The sequence below is a fragment of the Anthonomus grandis genome, chromosome 5 (genome assembly GCF_022605725.1).
Source record: "Anthonomus grandis grandis chromosome 5, icAntGran1.3, whole genome shotgun sequence".
Classification (NCBI taxonomy): domain Eukaryota; kingdom Metazoa; phylum Arthropoda; class Insecta; order Coleoptera; family Curculionidae; genus Anthonomus; species Anthonomus grandis.
Window position 1 is genome coordinate 13826185 of NC_065550.1, and position 24522 is coordinate 13850706.

The window sequence follows — 24522 nt, forward strand, 5'->3', positions numbered from 1 at the left end:
GATATTAAAAATATGAACAAAGTGAAAGGTAAGAGAACCCCGAGGTTCTTTGCGTTAACCTCCACCATGAAGACCGCACTACTTTGTCTCTCTCGATCTCATTCTTAAGAACCCAGCCAGACGAAGAAGTTAAAAACTAAACGGAATATTTTGCTTATTGGCTTGACATTTGCAGGAGTTATTTGAAAAATTGGGGCCTGGTAGTTAACAACAAAAGAATACAGTTTTTTTATTGCATTAATACATTTGTGGTTGATATGATCAAGTGGTTAACCTTTAATTTTTTAGTGGCTGTGATAGTGCTAGTTGGGGATATTGTATGTCAAAGCACCGGTAAGTAATAAATATATACATATTATGTGTTGTATAAATGATGATATATTTAATAGTAATGCCGTATTAATAAGATCTCTTAACTGTTTTCCTCGCTGTCTTCAATATAAAAAAGAAGCTTGTTTCCAGTAAAATAGTTCTAAGTTGCATGTACAGCTACATAATATTGTATTAATTATCTATGATATTGAATATAATTATTAAAATTAAATTATGGTAAATTACATATTTATAAATAAGTATGGTATTTTGGTTTAACTCAATAACCAAAATAATAATTTAGCCTATATAAAGCACTGTTATCATTACGATTACAATATCAGCCCCTAACCTTTGTTATGCTAATACGAAAATAATTAATGATATAGTGAATATAATCATAATTATATGATACTGGGATATATTAGTAAATTCATAATCTAAAGAATTATGGATATGTGTACAGGGTGAGTAAACGAGTCCACGGAGTAATTTATTCTCCTAATAAAGACAATATAAATATCGATAATGTGCTCCTTGACTATTGTATAATTAAATACTTTCACATTTTAAAAATAGGTTGTAATATAAAGGATGCTTGCAAAAATCAATATGCTACAAACGAAACAACAAATCAAACAAAACATTCTATATGTGAAGACGTTTTTAGATTACAAGTATATTGTCGCGTATTTTTGTTATAATAAAAAATTAGCAAGAGCTGAGGAAGGGGAGAGGAGTCAAATTAGGGCATTATGATTAATAACATACCGACTTCAATCGGATTTTCGATTTATATTTACTATTTTGATATTTATTTGGACAAAATGATTACAGAATATATATATGTTTTACAATAATTTAAATTTTAAATTAAAAAAATAATCAATTTTCCTTTAGCCAATCTAACTATACAGTAAAAATATTAAATCCTAAAACTACATCTACAGCTTTAAACTTTGTGCAACTTTGTGATTGGTTTTTTTTTTGCAACTTTTAGAGGACATTTTGGTACACATCACTCAAAATTATTCTAAAAAAATTAATCTTGTAGTATAGTTAAGATTATTCTAATACTAAGTACTATTTACTAGCTATGTCTAGGGAAGCCACACTGTTTTACTAAATAAATATGTAAAATAGAGACCCTATTTTTTTGTTAGACTTTTTACATGTTTGTCCCATTTTAAACAATGATCAATATTTATTCTCAAATAAATTGTCGCATTTTTTCAAGGTAAAATTGCCTTAAAAGTTTCGTTTCTAAGATTAATGTGCAAATTAGTTACCTGATTTTGAAATATTTAATTATGATAGACTTTTGGTCAACAAAAAGAATCTGTAAATCAGTCTCCATAGTTTCTTTAACTTTTGTTCATGAGCCTCCCTTAACAAATTATACCTGATCATCACAGAACCTACTAAGGCTTCTTCGAAGGTTCAGTTTTAATAATTGATTTATATAAATATTAACCAACACAGCAGCTTTGCACAGTCCTTGACTTAGTCTCGAACTGTTGTAGTGCAAGTGTTGCAGCCTGGTCTCCTGTGAAAATTGCGAAGGTTTTGCCTCTTGGCAGCCCTTCTCTCATCAGTTGGACACAGGTTTGTATTCCTATTATGCTTGCCTGTAAATTTGTTGTTTCCAGGCCCAGGCTTAGCATAAGTTGTCTCCCTTGTTGTTCGTCCTCCACCATGCCCACAGCTACCCCGATCTTGGATCGTTTGGTTGCCGTGTGCCATACTGAGTAACCTCTTTGCCTGAGCCTGTCCGCTTCTGCGTCCAGTGGTCCCCGTATGGTACCAGTATTGTTCCTTCAGGAAGGCCAATATAATTCATTAATCTTGTTTTGTTTGTTTAAGAAGGTATTGATTTTTATTTTCTGTTGAAGATATTGCTTGTTAATTTAATCATCATGAAAACTAGTCCCGTCATCATTATACCTTTAACATTCTACTTAAAATGTAAAAAGTTTCTTATCTTACAAACTATGTAAGGTCCTATACAGGCTGGGAATTGAAGATTACGCATTGTCCATAATAGATACAAAATAGTGACAACACTGCTTGCTCTCGTCGATGATCATTGATCAGCGGATAGAGCTGATCGATATTTCTTGTTTTACAGAATAACAATAATAATATCGAGATGTCTCATTTTGCTATGTGACTGTGTAATTTACTGCACTATTAAATTTTAATATAATTATTAGTAATATTTACTGAAGTTATTATACTCCTTCCGAAAGGGTTCAAATTATCAAATGGTTTTATGGAGGAAATTTGGCACTAGAATGTATGAATTTGTTTTAAATTACATTTGAAAATAGAGCGATTCCTTGCGAAAAAGTTTCTTATAGTAAATTATAAATATATATAAATTTCTTAAGTGGTTTCAAATTTTCGAGATACCCTTTTGTTGTCAAGATTCTCATAAATGCCACACAATGTGTAAGAATCTTCTGTCAAAAGGGTCCAGGAGCAAGAAAGAAATGGTTTGTAGGAGTGGAATCAACATTATCAAGTAAAAGTGTTGAAGAGGAACTGCATATGCACCATAAAACTGTTACCAGTATTTAGAAAAAACATTGGTTCTATTTCGAACTCGAGAGGAGATATTTCCCACAAGACAAGTAGCGAAAAATTGAATTTTGTGAAACCATGATAAAAAAAGTAAATGATTTTTTTTTCTACGAAATATTCTGTTTATAGACGATTCTTCTTTTCCATTACATTAGAATTTTGGGGCGACCATGTTATAGGGCCATTTTTCATTGATCCTACTTCAAACGCCTAAAAATACCTTGAGTTGCTGTAAAACTAAGTTCTTCATGCCATTTTATTAGTAGGACTGGCAATATAAAATGTTTTTTTATTAGTAGAACTGGCGATATTAAATGGCCCTTATGATCCCCAAATTTATCTTTAAATTAATGACTTTTAATGTTGGGGTTATCTTAGGGAGACAATTTACACACGAACTTACTAGGCCAACAAATGTAGAGGAATTGCGAAAGAAAATCGTTGAATGTGTCAATTCCATTTCACCTGAAAGTCTTGGAAGTAGGAAATGGGTTTTATGAGCGTTATTATATTCTTGTTTAGCCACAGATAGAGGTCTGTTTGAGCCTTTTATTTCAAAAATTAATTCTTGTTAAGTTTATTTTTTCGTGACTTTTTATTTTATTTTCATAGGGTTCTTTTCTTGTACTTTTATCAGAGTTTATATTTATTTTTTATTAGAATACCGCTTTAATTTTTATAATGCAATATGCAGCATAATAAATATTTTAAGATTGTGATTCTATGTGGGTTGTACACAATATATGTATGTTGTATGTTGTATATAGGGTGATTCATTAAGAATGGGCAATCTCTGAACTGGAGTTACTACACACCAAAATATGGCGATTGAGCTTAATATGTCTTATACGAATGTTGCAAGGTTTCGAGATACAGGGTATTTGAAGTAGGAATTTTAATTTGAAATTTCTTAATAATTTTGTGATTTTAAACAGTATCGTCTTGAAAATTGACGACTTTATGTGTTTTGAGATGAAAATTACGAATTTTGTGGTGAATTTAACATTATTTATATAGTTATATTATATTATATTTATATTATATATTATATATATATATATATATATATATATATATATATATAAGTTTAATCAAGTTTAAATTGATATAATATATATATTATATCAAGTTTAAAGCTTGATAATGTTTATAGGTCTAGGGTAGTTCTCAGGAAAATCCATCAATGGAATATAGAATATTTGGCTATCTAGCAGGAATATTGGCGTTTCCCGTTATACCGGAAGTTTATGTCTGCTTCGTTAATTTAAACAGAATACTTATAAATTATATTTTATGTATGTTGTCTCATACCTAAGTCAAATGGCTTTTGAGATATTTTAAAATTTATGTAAATAATAAAAAATGCAAATTGTCAAAAAATTGTTATTTTTTTACGGAAATTTTCATTATTAAATTTGGGATAGATTTCTTAAAGAAAAGCATTATTGCATCAGATTAGACTAATAGTAGTACATTTACTTCCGTTATAACCGGAAATTATTAAGCTATGAAAAAATTATTTTTTTTTATTTTCCAATGACCCTACTACGTCACCAAATTTTTGATTTTTTTCTCTTCATAGTTTTCCTATAATTGATTGATGTAATTCACACAAAACCACTCTGAATAGGGCGACCAATTATGCAATAATCGGAGCTTTGAATATTTAGAATATAAAGAGTGCCCCATCAGAGATTTTTTTTCGAAACGCGTAAATTTTTTTAAGGTTATTTTGATTTGTTGTAAATCAAAGACTTCCTTAAGAACATAGAGAAAATAAAAATTTCTTCAAAAACTACAAAAATATAAATTTTGAAAATTTTATTAATGCTATGGCTTAGCTGGTCCCAGGGAGCAGCTTTATTTGCTTGAATACATTAACGATAAAGTGAATTTCTTTAATAATAATAGTAATATCAACTTTTGGACACGCACACTCTATTTAAAGCAAACCAAAATAAAAATAAAGCTTTCATCCCTTAGATAACAGAAAATATAAAACTTCTCATGAAATTAAGCCCATTAGAAATTTAAAAAAAACACGCACTTACAGTATTACCGAAAACTTCATAGTCGAAAAATCATACGAAACATGCTATAATTCGAGAGAAAACACATTCTTTAAACAAAGAAGGTAGAGTTTTGGAAAGTAGTATCTCTACCACTTTCCACAGCTTGGACAAACCACACATAAATCCTATAATGGCCTACCAAATAATTTATGTTAGCTATTCAAAAGCTATTCAGCTATTCAAAATCACTTCTTAAAAGTTTTAAATTTACCGGATACCACTAGTCAAAATATCATTAATTTTTATTTATAACAAAAACTACAATACTTTGGTTTTTCGGGCGATCCTTTGAGTCTTCTGAAGGATTACCCGTATGATCGACACCGCTGTGGGGGTCGAACAACGAACTGATGATACATTATTATCGACTTTTACGCCTATTAATAAAGGAGTAACCTAAGCATCCGAAAAATTATATTTTTTTACTAATTTAAAACTTTCGCCGACATTACTTAAAGAGCTCCGCAACTCTTTTTGAACCTTATTTAAAAAAGCCTTTTCTCGCTTTCTGGAATGGAAGAAAATATATTAAATGAATAAAAGTCAATGACACTGAGTGGATTTAGCTAATATACACAAGCTACAACACATTTATTTGGTAGCTATCATATCTACGTGGATCTTTTGACAACAAAAACTTCAAAATTATTTGAGTATAGTTTTTAGGTCGAATTTCTCCAATGTTTCTGATTTTTTTTCCAAAAAAAAGATTCAGTTATGTCTTGGCATTTATGTTTCGTTGGGATAGCCTTCATATTTCACTATGAATGAAAGTTTTTATCTTTCGTAAAAAATATGTGTAAAGTAACAGTAGATTAATTTCAAAAGAAAATTTAAATTTCGAATTAGCACAATAATTTTTGAACCTAAACAATGGTACTTCATAATCTGTGAGATGAACGTTTTTAGAAATGTGGCACAAAGAATGTCCTTTTTTCATTTTTTTTAATTTGTAAAATGCTGGGTATTATAAAACGTCACTTTTTTAGACAAAAGTAATTGTTATTAGCCATATTAAAATATTAATTCGCATTAGACTCACGGCAAATCGAAATTTGATGCATCTAATCGAATTTTCGATGTGCTTTTTATGAAAACTAGCGTATATAAATTGAGTCGAAAGGTGTTATGTTCCACGATTGCGATTTCTTTAGGTTCACACGATGCAATTAAACAGTTCTACTTTTGGAGTTTCCACTAAATATTTTTGCTAAATTAAACAAGGGCCCGATTTATCACCTTTAATTTAACATAAATGAATGTAAATGTTTTTACGTTTATTCTTAGAATAAAAAGGCTTTTTTTGACAGAATTGTCTACTTCTCAAGGGTATCTCAAAATGGGTATGATGGAAATTATTCCAATGTACCGGTGCCTGTATTTTCTTATAAGTATTATCCTAACGTTATCATATCAACTGGTATTAGGAATAAATTATTGATTTATATTTTTAACGAATGAGACAATATTTACTTCAAGGGTGGGAAAAATTTGTACTTCAGAGTGACCATTTAAGGATAGGATATTCTGCCCTAAATCATTCCTTGACTTTAACTATAGCATACCTCCTGCCTTTCTTGATCTGTGCAACCTAAAAAGGGCTCTCCTTAGAAGTCTTAGTAGCAGACTTAGATTTTAGTTCGATGTAAACATGCAGCATCTATATTTAAAAATACTAGGTTAATAAATTAAGATCAATTGTTAAGCAAATAATAGGAAACACTTTGCATATAAATACCAGTGACATAAATTAACCTATAAGCAAGTGAAATTAATAATCATTAAAAACCAATTTAGGCATGAAATAATGAGAGTTATAATAATTAAAATATTTAAACTCCGTAATTTTTACTTTCACTTTTTCTTGAATCATAACTATTTAACTATAATATAGAATCCATGTCTAAATCTATTATAACTGCAAATTAGTTTATATGTATGATTTGTAATAAATACACAAAACTGAACGGTTAAAGGGAGCATTAAATTCCAGGATAATTCGTAATAAAAAAAATAGACAGTTCTACAAAAAATGTAAAATCTAATCCTTCTGTTTTTTTTTTTAATTGCATGGGAATCAGTTGACGAAGAAAATATTATGTATTTCTTTTGGTTTACGAAACTGTGAACAGAGAGATGGTGTTGTTTGTTTTTGCTTTGTTAAGCTTTAATATGTCGAAGTAATTTAATTTCGAGGAAATACTTTTACAGTTTATGGGAATTGCTAATTTAATCGATTACTATTTTTTGTTGGTTTTAAAAGAGAACTTATATAAACCTATATATTAATAGTAAAAAACCTATATAGTAGTATATATAGTATATAATTATATAGTTTATCCGATTCGGGTTAATTTTTTTTATTATTTAGATAATTAGAATATTTTGCAATACAGGTTGAACTGGTTATAAAATCAAAACTATTGACTTATTACATACAGGGTGTTCATTTGAAAACTTCCCACCACGGATTTATCGAAAACCACTGTTTAAAAAAAAGCCGAAATACGTCAAAATGTTTGTCAAGGGGGACAACTTTCTAACCTAAAATTACTTCACCCCCTTTCACCCTCTTCCCCCTGGGTCATCCCCTTAAAAATTTTAAATGGCAAGGGGTATCGAGTAATAGCTTGTTTAAAAGGTCTTTCGAAGTCTTTTCTTTTATTTTGACGTTTGATTTTTTTAAATCGGTCGATTCGTTTTCGAGAAAATTAGAAAAATCTTTGTTTATCATTGTTATTGTATTAATTTGTTCAGGTAGAAAACAAAAACATGAAAATATCAGTTTTTATTTAATAAGTGTCCAAAATGTTGCCCGTTAGGGTTTGCCAAATCTACAATTCCTACATAAACAGCAAATCAGCAAAGATTAGACGTGGAAAAAACTAAATAACAACCTGAATTTTTTTCCGCATTCTTTTCATCAACACAGATATCCTGGGCGAACTGTATTTATTGTTATACCTGCTTAGTTATTTATAGTTGCTACGGAAAATAAAGAATTTATTTTGCCGTCAGTTACATTTGTGACAGTCTTGGAATAGTGAAAATTTATTTGTTGAATTGAAGATTTTACTTCCAAAATGGTTTACACACTAGCCGAAAGAATGGAAATTATTCTAATTTATGGTGCCCAAAATCAATGTGCCAGACATCCGGAGAAGATAACTTTGCATAGGTATGTTTTGGACCTTGTTACTAAGTTTACTGAAACTGGATCTGTTGCAAATAAAAAACGTGATCATCGGCGAATTTTGGATGAAGCCGCTCAAGTTGAAGTTTTGGATCATTTTGGAATAAATCCTAATACTTCATTACGCAAAATTGTTGCTGCCACTGGTATTTCATTAGGCTTTGTTCACGCAGTTACCAAACTTCATAAATTTCATCCATTCAAAATGAAAATATTGCAAGAGTTAACCGAAGACGATTTCGATAGGCGAGTTGAGTTTTATGAAAAAATGACTGAAGCGATTAATGATAATACTACTCATGTAAAGAATATCTGCTTCAGCGATGAATGCACATTTTATCTAAATGGATTTGTTAATAAGCATAACTGTAGATATTAGAGCAATGAAAATCCTCATGCATTTGTAGAAGGGCATACCCAGTACCCTTAAAAATTTAATATATGGGCAGGCATTTTAGGAAATAAAGTGATTGGGCCATTATTTATTAACGAAAATTTAAATGAAGACATTTATTTGGATATGTTGGAAAATACCAATCCGCTTATCACTGAGCCCATTGAAAACCAAATTGATGATGATGGAAACCCTATACTTGATGAGGCTGAAATATATTTCCAGCCAGACGGCGCTCCTCCTCACTATGTTCTTCCCGTTCGGCAATGGCTAGACGACGAGTTTTCAGATAAATGGATAGGGCGAAGGGGGCCTATAGAATGGTCTGCTAGATCTCCTGATATAACGCCGTTAGACTTTTTTTATGGGGTCATTGAAATCTATTGTGTTTACTCCCCAACCTGAAAGTTTGGATGAACTTCGTCAACGCATAATCGGCAGCTGCCATGATATCCCACAAAATGTTTTTGAAAATGTCCGTTAGGAATTTGAACATCGCCTATATCATTGTTTGTCCAAAAACGGACAACATTTTGAACACTTATTGAAATGAAAACTGATATTTTCATGTTTTTGTTTTCTATCTGAACAAATTAAGATAAACAAAGATTTTTCTAATTTTCTCGAAAACGAATCGACCGATTTAAAAAAATCAAACGTCAAAATAAAAGACTTTGAAAGACCTTTTAAACAAGCTCTTGCGATTTAAAATTTTTAAGGAGATGACCCTGGGGGGCAATGGGTGAAAGGGGGTGAAGCAATTTTAGGTTAGAAAGTTGTCCCCCTTGACAAACCTTTTGACGTATTTCGGCGTTTTTTTTTAAACAGTGGTTTTCGATAAATCCGTGGTGGGAAGTTTTCAAATGAACACCCTGTATAATAATATGTAATAAGTCAATGTCTCCGTAAACGGTTTTGTATATTGCTGATAATAAGCAAAAATTTGCTCTTAACATTTTTTCCACCGGTCCATTTTATCCAACTCTGGACACAATCCTATACTTAGAATTGTCAACTTTTGCTCTTGTATTAAGGATCTAGTTATCTTTAGTCAACTTCTGGCTACAATTTCGATTTCTGACAAGCATATATATATAATAAAATAAATGTTTAAAATATCTCTTGCAAGGTTTTCCCTACAAAGCTCAATATATTTTAAGTTATATGATGTACATGCGAATTAAAACTTTAAGCTACTATCAAAGTAAATCCTAAGATAATTTAGCTATTCTTTACTTTTAATAGTTATAAATTGTTAAGAGAATATTTTTATTTAAATTTTAAATTCAACAATATTTTTATTCTTTAAAAATTTTAAAATAGTACACTTTTCTATATTCAATTTAATTCCATTAAAGTTGCACTATTAATACAAAACATAATGTCATGCTAGTCTAGAAATTGTTAAAGTCTTTAAATCATTCGTGGACAAAAGACACTTGGAATATGTCATACATTCGGTTTTATACATCATTAATGAAAATATTGAATCAGGTCTTAATAGAAATAGAGCCTTGGGGACTAAAACATCATAAAAAGGGACACCTTTGAGCCATGATTGAGTAAATGAATTAATATCGAAGTATTTCGAAATATCAAATAATTTTTTTTTAGAATAAAAATAAAACCTTTTGTAAAATGTATTTCTTATGAAATGAGGCTGAAACTTTATGTTATTCTGTTAATATTCTTCTCTTGATCTATTATTACTCTAAATGTGATTTTGCATAATAATTATTTCTTCCAAAGTTACATATTTTGACAGTTATAATATCTTACCCCATTGTTTTATCTTTTATCAAATAGAATCAGCTATGTTATCTGAAATCATGATTCTAGCTTATGTGAAATGTTAAAAATATTATAATTTTCGTTTATAAAAAGTGCCGATTGTCCAATTTATAGAAAGTTCAATGATACTAAAATGATAATATAGCTTCTATTAATATATTTGCAGATATCATCAAAAATATTAGCCAAAGCCGCTATATTAAAAAGCACCTTTAAGAGAAGATACTAAATATTTAGAATAGTAGTATAATAGTTGGCGTTGCTCGTCTAAACTTTCCATTATTTAAGCTTTATCAATACGATTGAGATTCAATTTAATGATTTTCAAAGGGACTAGTGCTTAAGACAATATTACTTAAGATCTTTCTTACTAACGAACAGCAATTTATTACAAATACTCCATTATTCTTCCGAAAACACTAAGGTTATAAAAGATTCGTTGTCACGTGAACGGAAGGTATTTTTTTGCTGAAGTCATCCCTAAATATTTCTTAATAACTCTGTATATTAAACTTCCAAACAAATACGTGAAATACAACGCTTACAAAAGCCATCTTCTTGATAGAAGCTTGATATAGTTCTGATTTACAAACAATCCAGAAAGTATTAAAAAAAACTCAAATTTGTACTATTTTTTTTAAAATATTAAACTGTATTAAAATTGTTGTGGTCAAAAATGTTATAACAACAAAATAAGGGTTTTTTTAGGACCAAAACATGGCAAGATCGTGGTGTGTTACCTGGGTACATGGGCGGTATATAGACCCGGTAGAGGCTCGTTTGCGATTGAAAACCTGGAACCCTCATTGTGCACTCATGTAATTTACTCTTTTGCTGGACTGAACCCCAAGGAGGACACAATAAAAGCTTTAGGTAAGTCTCGGATAACTCTTCACTTTAGTTATTTAACAAACTATTGTATCGTATTGTGTATTGTATTGTAACTATTGTAGATCCATGGCAAGATTTAACAGAAGATTATGGGAAAGGTGGATACCAGAGAATAACCAACTTAAAATTAAGATATCCTCATTTAAAAGTTACTTTAGCAATTGGAGGATGGAATGAAGGTTCGGCGAACTATTCAAAATTAGCTGCAGATCAAAATCGCAGGAGTCGATTTGTTGCTAGTGCAGTAGATTTTATAAAGTAAGTGCCATTATTTTTAATATATGATTTAATTACATATTAATAATTCTATATAAATCTCATATATTACTAGCTAAAAAAAGCTGATAACCTAAATAGATCTGTATCAACAGTTCTTGCTTAAGGTAATATCTAAATATTCTTTAAGATTTATTTTAGAATGTTAACTTATTATGAGAGGTTATATTCTACACAAAATTAACAATTTTAACCTTAAGCTGGTAGTACCTAATATTTAAAAAGATCAAAACTTTTAATTTGAAAACCAACACAAACTTCTAAAAGAATATTTGGCAATATTTTGGATACATTAATTACTCCTATCAGAGGCCTGTTGATACGAGAAACAGGTTGCACGCTCTCACTGGGTAGTGCAGTATTGGTTAAAATAAAATTAAAATATTAAATTTGCTTAGATTTCTAGAACTACGCAATAACAGAAGATGATTTTGTTTTTTTTTACCACCCTTTGGATAGATAATAGAAGTTATTTTTAACTATTTAGGCTTATTTATAAAATTTTAAGTTAAAAAACAATATATTTTTAAGAATATTAAAAATATATTGTTTTTTAATTTTTTTACAGACTGCAATGTTAGCTCAGCAGTATTATGAGGTACATCTTACTTTAGTAAGATCTTTCAGAATTACCAGATACATTATCAACAGATTGCAAAGAAAAAGAATATCTACGTAAAAATAAGTTAACCAATTTATAATAGGTCTTATACAGATTTAATTTATCAATATTTTTAAAAGATACCTTCCGAATTTTTTACAATTTGTATATAATTAGGCTCTATGCAAATCTGCCGTACGTAAGGATCAAGATATAACAAATGTATTAAGAAACAAGTCAACTAAATTCTCATCCAGATAGAGCACATTGTCTGCGAATGTGGATATGGATTTTTTATGGACATTTTACCTAGGTTATAAAGAAATCAACAGCAACGCCTTTATCGATGTTATTCTGCCCACATTAAATCAGTAACCGGATAATTAGCTAAGAATGGACTCTCCTTTAGCAAAGATATACTGTGCGATTATGTTCTGCCACATATTAGGAACACAATTTATTTTCTCGTTTTTCTACTCTGTAGTTGTTAGTACAGAGTTATATAGCAACCAGTTACGGCCAGAAAATAGATTAATTAAATTCGATTTTAATTAACTAGATAACTTTTGCTTCTTCATTTAAGGTTTTTTCCCAAACTATTTTTGAATGAGATATTCAACAATTGAATTAGAGTTGCAACAATCGAAATCATATTTTTAACGAAAATATGAGCTATTGTTACTACACGTCTCACATTGGGCCAAAAAACTGCAAAATGAGAAGTTCTTTGACTCATTTGAGCGTCTAATTTTTAAAGCCGTAAAATATAAAATACATCTGAAAGAAGCTTAAGGTATTACACATCAGCTATGTGAATGTAAAATGAAAAATCAATACCGATATTAAAATTTTGAGCGGTGATTTCAAAAGGCTAAAAAAATCTGCAAGTAGAGAAGTCGTTACAGTAATACTTGTGTCCGTAATATCTTATTATACTTGTATATATTTTTTACTTTTCTGCTTGTGTTGTACTGGTGAAATTAAATAACACTTTAGAACCATGCCTAGTAAAATATTATTTATATCCACTATTCTATGACAAACTAGTATATATAGGAATTTTTCTGATTGATTTCGTCCAAGGAACACGCCTTTGAATTTTGTCGCAATATTAAAAAAGCATATACTGTGGCTATCTAGAATCCACAATAAATGTGGAAAGGTTGGAACAAACTACATAAATTGAGTTTTTTGCACAGTAAATTTCGACAATGACATAAATTTTATTATTTTTTTGTTTAATAGAAAATACAAGTTTGACGGACTGGATCTAGATTGGGAGTTTCCTGGAAAAAGAGGCGGCGCTCCAGAAGACAAAAAGAACTTTTTACTACTCGTTAAGGTATGTCAAAAATATTTCTATCAACATAAAAATATATTTAAAAAAAAATCATCTAGTCGTGTATTAGACGAAGTCACTGGAGAATACATGAAGCAAATAGAGATAAAAATAATACATCCCATGAGGATGAAGTAAAATAATTAGTTATTTCAATAACTTCTTAATCTAGTTTGAATATAGGGATTATTTTAATCCCTATATTCTCTATAATCCTAATAAAATAATTAAATGTTCCTGTTTAATGGTAAAATCTATTTCATACTACTAAACAAAAAACAAAAAATATGAGAGAGTTTTTTTTTCATGAAAATGTCTTATAAAATTGTTTTGTCAATTAGTTAACTTAATTTATTATACTTGGAGAAAATAATTATAATTAATTTTTATTCCTTCACAAGTCATTAATTCTAATGGATTAGCCTAGGTAGTTTACTTTTCATTGCCCCTGTTGTTTTATGTCAATATTATTTCTTTTTTTTATGTTCTCGCCGCAGGGCTCTCACTTTATCTCACATTTATCTGTGACTGCCTAAAAAAATTGCCTTAGGGTAATTTTATTTTAAGTCAAAGTCAAAAAGTCAAAATTGAAACTGAAAAGATTATAAATAAATACAAAAAAAAATCCTAATTAACCTAAAAAAGAACAAAACTAAAACTAAAAAAGGCAGAAACAAAAAATAGCAAAGCAATTTGGCTGGCATGCGACGTAAGGCAACAAGAATAGACAAAAGAGAACTACAAAAGAAAGATTGAACAGGCTAGCTTATCTTTGGTCTTAGTTGATTTTGCAGTTTATATTAAACATACTACTATAAGCATATTATATAGGCATCTCGTTGGGAGTCGAGAAGAATTTGCTTAACCTTGGTGTAAAATTTATTAAGTGACAAATCTTTAATATTATTTGGCAAGTTATTTCACATTGTAATTCCGACAACCGAAAATGACTTGTGGAAGTTACTTGTTCTATGTTGAGGTAACCTAAAACTTCCAACATTACAAGTCTTGTGTAAATGCGAGAGAGTTGTAAATAACTATATTTAAATAAGGGGGTTGACCCGACTTTATTATTTTATATATAAAGGCATAAGTATATTTATTTATTAAATTTACGGGAATCCCCATTTTACAAAATAAATGTACAAAATAGATTATTACATAATAGATATATATATATATACAGTGAGAGCCAAAAGTCCGGAATAAATTCATTTAAAATTCAGGGGTATGTTAAAAAAAAAACGCTCGGACACGTCGATTTTTATTTTTAACTGCGGGTTTTCTTACTATAATTTTATGTATACAGGGTGGTCCAAAAATAAGTTACGAACATCAACTTCAATTTTTGAAACGGAAATACCTATTTTTTATTCTGTATTCTTAAAGAACAGAAAATTCTAGACATATTTCATATACAATGTCCTATACCCTTCATTTGTTTTTGAGTTATTGATAGTTGAAGAACGGCATATTTGCACTTTTAATCGAAGCTTTTTTAAAACCATCTGTTGACACTAGCTAGTTAGTGTCAACAGGTACTGAGAAATTTACGGTTGAATTTCTAAAAAAACATCAAAATATTAATGTATTTAATCAAAAGTATTGTATAAATGTTGAACAAAAAGAAACTATTCTAATCTAGACCAAATTAAATGTTCAAATTGAGCCCCATTAACTTCTTGACAGTAAGCGAATCTTGATTCGAATTCTCTCAGAACGTTGCGTATCATTTCTTAAGGTAAAATTTTGTTGAATCTCATTTCTTATATTATTTCTCAATTCTTCTAAATTGTTGGGCTTATTTACATACACGCTATGCTTTAAATAACCCCACAAAAAGAAGTCCAAAGGAGTCAAGTCGGGGGACCTAGCAGGCCACTCCAATTGACCCCTTCGCCCAATCCATCGACCCGGAAATACCTCACTTAAATATTGGCGCACGCCTCTGCTGAAGTGTGGCGGCGCGCCATCTTGCTGGAACCAAATTGAAGCTTCTGGAATATTGGGATTATTTGCATTTGGAAACATAAAGCATAAAGCGGGAATCAGTTCGTTCCTTAAGAATTCCAAATAACGTTGACCTGTTAAGGTACCTTCGAAACATTGGTTTGTCAGACACCAATTGTGACATTAGAAGAACTAAGAAATATAATTATTGACAGATGTGAAACTATACGAAACACGCCTGGAATTTTCGAAAGAGTTCGTGATTCTATGAGAAGAAGAGCAGAAGCCTGCATAGAGGCAAGAGGTGGTCATTTCCAACATTTGTTGTAAATTATGTATGTATGTATTGTATTTAATTGCTTTTGCTTTTTGTTCACCAGTTTGTAAAAAATAGCTTGAAAATAAATATTTGAAAAATATACCTAATAAAAACTGAAAATAAAATCAAACTTAACACAATCAAAAATAATCATTAATGTCAGTGTCATAATGTTTACTACAACAAAAAAACAGTTGCTGGCAACGAGCAAAGCTAACTTGATTTATTTCCATAATTTTTAAAGATGCATTTTATGCATAAAAGACGTTTTTTTAATTAACGATTACACCCAAACGGTAAGATTTACGGCAAAAGTCATGGAAAAATTTTTTGTTTATAATTGATTGATAATTAAGATAAAATCATAATTTTTTTCGTAAATCAATGGCGTAGTATTTTTTTTGTAAAATTGTATTAAAAATTAATCATAGCTACGCCACTGGTTGCTAAAAAAAAGTAGGTGAACATCTGAAAAATGTGTTTTTATGCCATAATATCCTGTGCCAAAATTCAGTTCAATATTTTAAACCGTATTTGAAAAATTTATTAAAAACGAAAAAAAAAATTAAACTTTAACACCCTGTATCCTAAAAACTAAGCATTTCAGAACACATGTTTATATGAACTTTTCGACTTTAAATCGGTCCAGGAATGTCCCCCAACTGAGTTGACACCATTACAGCCATAGTGTGCTCAGGCTATTCTTAAAAACGGACAGTGAACTACTACATAAATCAATGTTATGAGCGTTTAAGACACTCGGAGATCTATCGATAGGAGAATGACGGCCATATTCAGTTCTGTGCATAGGAACATGATAAAGGTCAAAATTGCGTAGAGTTCTATTTGGAACATTGAGACCCACTTTAGAAAGAAGGTCAGGAGCATTAATCATGCCATTAACCAGTTTAAAGACAAAGCAAAGATCAGCGTTCACACGCCTTTTGGCCAATGTATCCAGGTTATGTTCAAGTCTTACTCTCATGTCCTCACGATGGTACTCGTCAAAGCTAATGCCCATTCTAAATGCAGCACACCGTAAAAATCCATCTTGTACTCGCTGAATCATATCTATTGAATTCTGATATAGAGGAGACCACACTACTGAAGAGAATTCAAGATTAGATCTAACCAGTGAGACATAAAGGAGTCTATAGGCTTGCAGAGAGAGATGTGAACTATACCTGTTTATAGCACCCAACACTCTTAGTCCCTTTAAAGTTATTTTAAAAATGTGATGAACAAATCTCTGATGCTCATCGAACCACACGCCGAAATCCTTGACTACATTCACATAATGCAAGGACTTACCAAGGATACTATATGTAGAATTGAATCTCTTCGAACCTCTATGAAATGATATGTAGCAACACTTGGAAATATTGAGCCTCAATCCGTTCATCACTGACCACTCACACAAAGCATCAGGGTCTTCCTGAAGTTTGGCTATATCATTCACCTGCTTAATCTGCATGTAGAGCTTCAGATCATCAGCAAACATACTTACAGAACTATGATTGATCACATTAACAATATCATTCACTAATAGATTGAAGAGCAGAGGGGCACAGTGAGATCCCTGAGGAACCCCTGAGACTACATTAGTAGGTGCAGAAGTACAGCCATGCACCTTCACACTCTAAGTTCTTCCTATCAGAAAACTCTTTAGCCATTTTAAGAGGGAGTCATGAAAACCAGCACTTTCCAACTTGGCCAGCAAGAGACCAAAGTTCACCCTGTCGAAGGCCTTGCAGAAGTCGGTATAGACCGCATTAGTCTGTATCCCCCCCTCCAAAGCCCCCAACAGATCACACTCGTATTGAACCAAACTGCTGGTTGTGGATTTCCCAGAAGGGAATCCTGACTGTTTTTCACTAATGATTCCTTTGCATTGCCATGTTAGCTGACCGCAAACCAAACTATCAAACAATTTGGCCAATGAGTTTTGAATACATACTCCACGATAATTGGCAATATCCTCCCTATTGCCAGCCTTAAATATCGGCATGATGAAACTGTGCTTCCAAGCTTCTGGGAAGGTAGAGTCCTGTAAAGACATATTAAAGATCATCTGGAGAGGCCTACTAATTGTATAAATACAATTCCTTAAAAGGACATTAGGTATATTACCTGGCCCACAGATAAACTTGTTAGGTAATTTCTGGATCTTAGAAAATACCCGCGAGAGAGTGAAGCGTCTAACAATAATATTCTGGGAACCAAACTCAAGAGAATCAGGAATGGGATAAGTAGAGTTATCGTAAACTGTAGCAAAAAACTTTGCAAACAAATCAGTAATTGCTTCCCTAGACTCTGCCATTTCCCGGCCCAAAAACATCGAATTTGGAAATGCATTGCTCTTTCTTTTGTCATTGACTAACCTCCAAAAGTAACGACTATCATCCATCACTGACCTCTCCACTTTACCAATATATTCACTAAAGCAACGATCGTGTTCTACTTTACATCGAGATCTAAAAACGGTCGAAAAACGAGCATAAGAGTCAGGTGAGGGAGTAGACGTATATTTTCTGTGTGCAGCCTTCTTTTTACAAATTAAGTCTTTAAGTAAAGGACTAAACCATTTAGGAAAAGATGAAGACCTTAGTCTCTTTATATGTGTAATTTTCTTCTTCCTTCCATATTTAAAATAGAATTTATGTTTAACTAATGCATATGTGATATGCTCCCGATAGGCAGCGCCATAAGAAAATCTTACACAGCTATTTTGCAATTTTTGTATAAATTTAGAAAGCTTAGATGTTATAGAATTAGTCCCTTCATTGACAACTGGAATTTTTTCTCCATTAATCTCAATATTTATACTTTCATAAAGTGTCTCAGAATTCCTGAATTACAGCCATATAAAATTATGTTAGATTTAGCAGGGTTAATTTTTAATTTATGCTCATTGGAATAATTAATTATGTTAGTATATCAGATTTAATTTTTTGCTCAGAAATATTAAAATTAAAAAAAATTAATGGCATGTATATCTGAGAATCATCAGCATATTGTTGTAATTTACAATGTTCAATGCAGTTATGCATATCCGCAATATAAATCGAAAATAAAGGAGGTCCCAATATGGAGCCCTGAGGAACACCAATTTCCAAGTCAAGACACTTTGAGTGCTCCAAACTTCCATTGTTGGTTTTTAACAACGCCAAATGTGATCTATTTTTAAGATAAGAATCAAAAAAAGAAACTGTGGATTCGGAACAACCAAAATATCCTAACTTTGCAAGGAGCATTGAGTAATTTATTGTATCAAATGCTTTGCTAAAATACAAGCACCGCCATGCAAGTAGTTTGTTTATGTTCTTCGTTAAGTCTTATATTATCTAACATTCCCACCAGACTAGTAGTTGTACTATAATTCCTCCTAAATCCCGATTGCGTATCTGGAAGTATACCAAATGAGTTAACAAAGTTATAAAGTTGTTGGTGAATATGCTTTTCTACAATTTTAGAAACTACTGATAAAATACTTATAGGCCTTATGTCTTTTAGTTCTTTTGGATTAGAGATTTTTGAAATAGGTCTGAAGTGCTTTTTTCCAGATATCGGAATATACATTTGTAAGAATGCAAGTATTTAAAAGGTTTAGAAGTGTTTTTTTTACAAAAAGGTAGGCAAAGCTTGATATCATTTAATCAAAGTCCGTCAGCTCCTATAGCTTTTGATTTTATGGTTTTAATTATACTGTTATACTCTATTTCAGAAGTGTGTAGAGCAATAAAACCTCATTAGGTATGCAAAAGTGGTACCTGGTGATCCACCAATATTTTATGCCACTACCTTAGTTGGGTATTAGTTTCAATGTAAAATTCTTTCTTTTCGTTGATTGCAGGTAGTGCCACCCGGTTTTGGGTCAATTTATGAGTTTTGCCCATTGTTACCCACTGATAAACATTGAAAACGGTTCGCCAAAGGCGTGCAACTGGGACTTGTTTTTTACCTTATAATTAATGTACTTAAATGCTATTTTATTTTAGAAAGTTACTTTTGTTTAAATGGAATAATATATTTTTTTCACAAATTTATTGAGCATAATATGTAGAGTAAAACAGTTGAAAATGTCACTTTTGGATCTGGCACTTTTTGAACAGTGTATAACAATTTTAAATTATAATAGATTGTAGTCTTCTTCGTCATCTGACGAACTGTCATCACCTCTTGACATTATAATTAAAGGATCGACTGTCTGATCGATGAGGTTGTCAAGATCCCACATTTTGTCCTCTTGCTTAATTACATGCTGGACTGATCCTTTTACCTGCGCCCATATCAGTTCTATAGGATTTAGTTCGCAATGATATGGCGGTAAGCGCAGTACAGTTATATTATATTTTTCGGCTATATCTTCCACGGCATATTTCATGAAACGAGTTTTGTGTAAGTTTGCTATTGCCAGCAGTTCTTTTTTTATCAAATTTGCTTCAAACGCAATACCTTTTGCAGTCAGCCAATCGATAATTTCTTGCTTTCTCCAACTTGAAGTTGGCGTCTTCTCTATTCGCCGTGAATGATAGCTTGCGTTATCCATAACCACCACCGAATTAGCCGGAAGAAATTTTATCATTTCACCAAAATAGTCCTCGAAAACGTCTGAGTTCATGTCTTCATGGTAATCTCCTGTGCGAGTCGACTCAAAGGTTAGCAGACCTTCTTTTAAAAATCCCTCTTCGCTTCCAATATGTGTGATTATAAGTCTTTTTCCTTTTCCCGAAGTTACTTTAATACCCGTAGACAGGCCTTCTATGAAAGCTTGGCGAGCACTGGTTATATTTTTGTCTTGCCACATTTTTTGGACTATATAACCTTCGTTAATCCACGTCTCATCAAGATAAAAAACTTTCTTTTGCTCCCTGCGGTACTGCTTGATACTTCTCAAGTATTGTCGTCTCCAACAAACAATTTCGTCGCTCTCCAGTAAAAGTGCTTTGCGGTTATGCTTTTCCCAGGCAAAATCCATATTTTTTAAAGTTTTCCATAAAAGTTTTCTACTTATCAACGGAATACTGTCATCTCGGCCAAGCTCCATTAAAATTTTGTGAGTGAACTTTTCTTCGAATTATACATTTAGCATTTTCATCAAGGACTTTTGTAGGTCGTCCTGGCTTTTGCTTGGGAGATTCCACTTGACCTGCTACTTTTCTTTCCCGCAACAATTTGAAAATGGTGGACTTTCCAATTCCACTCATTCCAGAACATTTTTCAACAATTTCTTGCACAGTAAAACTAGGGTAATCGTGTTTTATGCAATCATGTACATTTAAAATAATAACTTTTTCACTCAGCGATAGTGGAGAATTTTTAGTACATTTTTTCGTTGGACTGAATACCTCCATTTTTTAAATATTGGGATAATAATATTGTGATTACACTACAGCGTAGCAGTGACTACTAACGTTTAAAATATGATTTAAAAGTATTTATAGTCTGTATATATTACCTGACCCCATTTTTGCATGTTACAAAGCGTTAAAAGATAGGTACCTATACAAAAGGATTAAAAGTATTTATTTAGTATTTAATCTCTTTCAAAATAAAGGCATTTAATCCGTGAAAATTAAATTCATAAATATTATAAGTATCTGCGCCTATGAACTACCACGAAATGTAGCCAAACAGAACGGAATTCCCCAGTTTATTGCTCTATACACTTCTGAAATAGAGTATAACCCTTTCTTCATCAAAAAGACTTTTTAATTCTTGATTACTATTATTCCATTTATTTTCATTGTAAAAATTTAATTTGGTTTGTGATATATTATTGTTAATTTGGTTAACGCATTGAGAAAAATAATTATTAAGGGCTTCTGGATTACTAAAATTACAAGGCAAATCGATATTCTTTGATTTAGTTAGATGTAGTTTATTAGCATTTTTCCAAAAATCGCGATTTTTTTTTGTAGAAAGTGTGTTAAAATGTGATATTTTTTCCCGCTGAATAGCATGTTTTGTATAGTTTCGCAATTGCCTATAATAGTTTAAATTTAATTCAGTTTTATTCTTTTTATATTTTTACAGTGCTTTATCTTGAAGCATTAATATCAATTTAATACTGTCCGTTATCCAGGGAGTAAATGGTTTATTTTTAATAGTTTTAGTCTGAATTGGCGCATGTTTGTCAACTAAACAAAGTATATTGCTGTTAAAAGCCACAAGTTTATCGTTAACGGAATTTAGGTAATAGATACTATCCCAATTAAGTCTTAAAGCGTCATGCTCAAATAAATCCGTATTAATAACACTATAATTCCGACATTTCATTTTAAAATGTCCCTCTTTACTTTTAGGAAACTCAAGACAACAGAATACTAATGGTTGGTCTGGTTAGAAAACCAAACTTTTTCTTTTGTTTCTTTTTTTTTACTTATATTTTAGTTAAACACAAGGCGGATTTAGACAATTCAGTGAGAGATTTAAAGTGGACTGTATTTATGTGATTAAAAGTAAATGTGAAAAGGTCGAAAAACCAGCTTTTAAAGATCCTTACCTTAAGGTATCTGTATCCGGCTTCAGCAGGCCTGCTCTGGACTTCTTGGGTCTTCTAATTCGGGTTTAATCACTAAGAGTAGTTGCGGGTTTGATAAGTAAATCACGATCTGTGATGCGGTAAGATTAAGACAATCAATGCGCGATGATTAAGTGCTATCAAGGAAGTCCTTCCCTCTGGTCTCCGTTCAGCACAAACCAAAGGAATTTGTAAATTTAAAGGCTATCGTACACGCGCAGATTTGTTTATTGTTAAAACTTAGAAAATATTAATTAAATTGGCTATAATAAAAGGACAAATTTAAATTAAATGAAATGGTAGTTTTAATTTGGAGAGAAAAACAAGGAAATATTATTAAAAAAAAAATTTAAGCTATTTGGACGTTCACAAACTAAATGTGGACTGACCAGTTGTGATCACTAATGGTTTGTCACTCAAGATAGTTCACATATGCTTACCTTAATATAAGGAGCATGTGAAGCGGTTTTTTTATAATCGATGAACTGTCCTTTTTGTCATACTTTTTTTTTCATAAAATGTATTTTTTTTCTTATTTTGACAAATAAACGATTTGTCAAATCAATAATGCAGAAACTTAAAAAGAAAATCCCCATTCATTATGAAAAAAACACGTTTAAAAACTAGTTACTTCAGGTTTTATTTGATCGAAATAAGCAACTCTTGTGATATTATAATTTTAACGCAGTCTATTGATAATTAATTATAAAGTAAAAATTAAAGTAAATAGACTAAGTAACTTTAACATAACAGGAGCTAAAAGCGGCTTTTCGCAAACACAACTTCCTTCTCACGGCTGCCTTTGGAGCTGGAAAAGACACTATCGATATAGCTTACGATGTAGAGGGACTCTCAAATTATCTAGATTTTATGCATATGATGTGTTACGATTATCACGGAGCTTGGGATCAAAAAACTGGTGCTAATGCACCTCTAAAAAGCACAGATGTACTAAATGTGGTAAGTATATGCAGATCTAGGGGATTATTTCTGGCTAAAGATAATTATTTTACACAGGAATACACTATCAATTATATGATCAAATTAGGGGCTTCGCCAAAGAAATTAGTCCTTGGGGTGCCTTTGTACGGAAGAACTTTCGTACTGCCAGAACCGTTAGAATTAGGTTCCAAAAGGAAACCGAAGTTAGGAATGGTGTCTACAGCCGTTGGATTTCCAGGACCGTTGACTAAGGAGAGTGGATTTATGGGTTATAATGAGGTAAGCTTATGAAATGTAAAAACTAAAATAGAACAGTAGGGTTAAATTAGCTTTTTGGTTCATACGGAAAAAAAAATATTTTAACGAAAGCGAAGAAAAAATTCAATGACTCGTGGCTTTCCCATAAGTGGTACATTCACAAGCCGTTTATTTACATGAGTCTAAACAACTGGCTAAAACTGGATTTCACATACCCTTAAAGTTGTTGCTTCACAAACATGATTTATTCAAAAGCATTGTATAGTAAAAGCGTAATATTTTTTTTAGATATGTTTGGAACTTAAAAATAAGACGGCTCCTTGGAAAAAGTACTGGGACAGCGAGAGCAGCACCCCATTTGCTGTACGAGGTACTCACGTTATTACTTATGATGATGAACAGTCTATCTTTGAGAAAGTTAAATTTGCAATGGAGAAAAACATTGCGGGTATAATGGTAATTTATATAAAAAGTTGCCATATAGACAAACCTGATTTATTTTAAATTAATTTATTAGGTTTGGTCAGTGGATACAGACGATTTTCAAGGAGATTGTGCAGAATCCGATGAAGAACAGAACTATCCTCTGATGAGAGCGATCAATAAAAGTATCGAGCAATCTTTGGAAGAAATTCAAAATACGATCGTTAAAGAAAAAATTAATACCGTGCAAAATAGTGCGTTTAGAAATGTTTATAGGATTGATTTATTAGTAATCATTAGTTTATTAGTTTTTAAACATTTTTATTTGTAGTTTAAATGATATTTTTATTATAATATTATTAAGATAGCAAATGTAAATGCAACTTTGTGAATATAAACGTTATGTTTTTTTCTAATATATAGACGTTTTTCATTGCCTACAGTCTTCCCCGAAAACAAGACTGTCAAGATATAAATTATCTTTTTGTACAACCTCCATAAACTAGTTACAAAAGAACTTACTCCGAGCTTGGACATCATACTTTCCTAAATACCGTAATATCAAAAACACTCGAGATGAGATTGCGTTCCACAAATAAAACTTTACTAGTTTTATTTACACTTTAGTTTCATTTATTTGGATCTATCAGATGTC

General features: G+C 31.2%; 1 protein-coding gene across 1 annotated transcript; it reads left to right on the forward strand.

Moving 5' to 3' along the window:
• Nucleotides 1-49: 49 nt before the first annotated feature.
• LOC126736591 (probable chitinase 2) lies at nucleotides 50-24285 on the forward strand. Its single transcript, XM_050441019.1, has 8 exons — nucleotides 50-333; nucleotides 11054-11218; nucleotides 11299-11494; nucleotides 13359-13455; nucleotides 22998-23204; nucleotides 23262-23465; nucleotides 23733-23900; nucleotides 23962-24285. Exons 1-8 carry the CDS (start codon nucleotides 258-260, stop codon nucleotides 24196-24198), a joined length of 1350 nt encoding a protein of 449 aa, XP_050296976.1. The 5' UTR covers nucleotides 50-257; the 3' UTR covers nucleotides 24199-24285.
• The last annotated feature ends 237 nt before the right edge of the window (nucleotides 24286-24522 follow it).

What these genes read in the sequence shown, in the direction of transcription:
- LOC126736591 (XM_050441019.1), top strand. Translation starts at nt 258, where the DNA reads ATGATCAAGTGGTTAACCTTTAATTTTTTAGTGGCTGTGATAGTGCTA. An exon ending in TATTGTATGTCAAAGCACCG is followed by an intron (nt 334 to 11,053) that starts GTAAGTAATAAA and finishes GGGTTTTTTTAG; the next exon opens with GACCAAAACATGGCAAGATC. An exon ending in AAAACATTGCGGGTATAATG is followed by an intron (nt 23,901 to 23,961) that starts GTAATTTATATA and finishes TTAATTTATTAG; the next exon opens with GTTTGGTCAGTGGATACAGA.